At 38.4% G+C, this 1,223-nt stretch overlaps 1 protein-coding gene across 1 annotated transcript in view; it reads left to right on the top strand.

Annotated features, from left to right (window-relative positions):
• The window catches only part of LOC119589339 (zinc finger protein 236-like), a gene marked incomplete in the record, with an annotated part of 34,598 nt that overhangs the window by 23,161 nt on the left and 10,214 nt on the right, over positions 1–1,223 (top strand). Inside the window, 3 exon segments of the mRNA XM_037937958.1 lie at positions 116–148; positions 429–531; positions 794–967. Coding sequence (XP_037793886.1) covers positions 116–148; positions 429–531; positions 794–967 — 310 coding nt within the window.

Below are 1,223 nucleotides of genomic sequence, written 5' to 3'. Positions count from 1 at the left end.
TCTGCTATTTAACATTTACTTGATTATTATGAATATTCTCTAAGGACATGGATTCTTTGCAAGTTCCTGATAGAAACAGTTTCTATAAAATTGGGGCCATGTATTTTTTCCAAAGGTGTCTTGAACCCCCTGGGGGTCACAAGCCATGGTTGGGAACTACTTATTTAGAGTATGTGTAATTAAAAGCATTGTAGATTTTTTTTTTTAAGTTTGATAATGCATTCCAGTTTTATTTGAAGTGTAATGCAAAAAAAAAATGTGTATGTATGTTGGAGCAGGCATAGTAGGGAGTATAGTTTTCATTTTAGCTCATACAGTGTTTGACAGTTTGTAAAATAAAGCATTGCAGATATATTGCAGAAAAATAGAAGTTTTCTCTTTTGTCTTTTAGTTAATCATCATCTAATTAAATTCACACTGTATGCCAGATGCCAGAAGTAGCCAAATTGGGTTAAATGGTATTGAGGATTTGCAAATAGCCTTGGTTACCTGCCGACACTTGTGTAAGCTGCAACTTTGGGCCCAGTATTTGTATTTTTTAGGCCAGATATACTGGTGCTGCTTCTGAGGAATAGGTTTGTTGGCCAGTGTCAGCAGTGAACTCCTCTGATGTCTACCTGTTGGTGTCATAAATTGGGAACTGGGTCAATTTTCCTGCTGAATACTTTGTATGCATATGCAGTGGACAATGACCACAGCCATGTTAGAAAGGTCAAAAAGAATCTTCCTGTAGCAGCTGATGAACTCCCAGGCAGTTGAGTATCAACTCCTTTCATCCCAGCATGTAAATCAGACACTACATTGAGGGTGATCCTCTCAAACTCATGGTAGGAGGTCTCGCTGTGAAACTCAGAATTGTTGACTTACTAGAGCAGCATCATGGGCATATTGTTGTGCTACAGGAGGTTCAACAAAAACAGGTTTTTGGTCCGTTGTTGTTCTCGAATTGTGTGATTCTATACACCAAGTAGGAAGGACTTGCATCACTCCCACCAGTTCAGTTTGCTTTAGCCTCCCCTCATTGCCTTTCTAATAGTGGAAATTTCCTTCTCGAATCACAAAACATTAATTTAAGGTAGATTTTGGGGCCCAAAACACACATTTCCCACACAGGAACTATAATAGTATTGATGGTCCTCTTCTTGGATCAAAAACCACAAATGTGACGGGTGTTCATTCGGCCAAAATTTCTAGTTCCAACTATGTGTTGAAAACCATTTACA

This window comes from Penaeus monodon, chromosome 25 (assembly GCF_015228065.2).
Source record: "Penaeus monodon isolate SGIC_2016 chromosome 25, NSTDA_Pmon_1, whole genome shotgun sequence".
Classification (NCBI taxonomy): domain Eukaryota; kingdom Metazoa; phylum Arthropoda; class Malacostraca; order Decapoda; family Penaeidae; genus Penaeus; species Penaeus monodon.
This window is presented reverse-complemented; position numbering and strand designations above follow the sequence as displayed.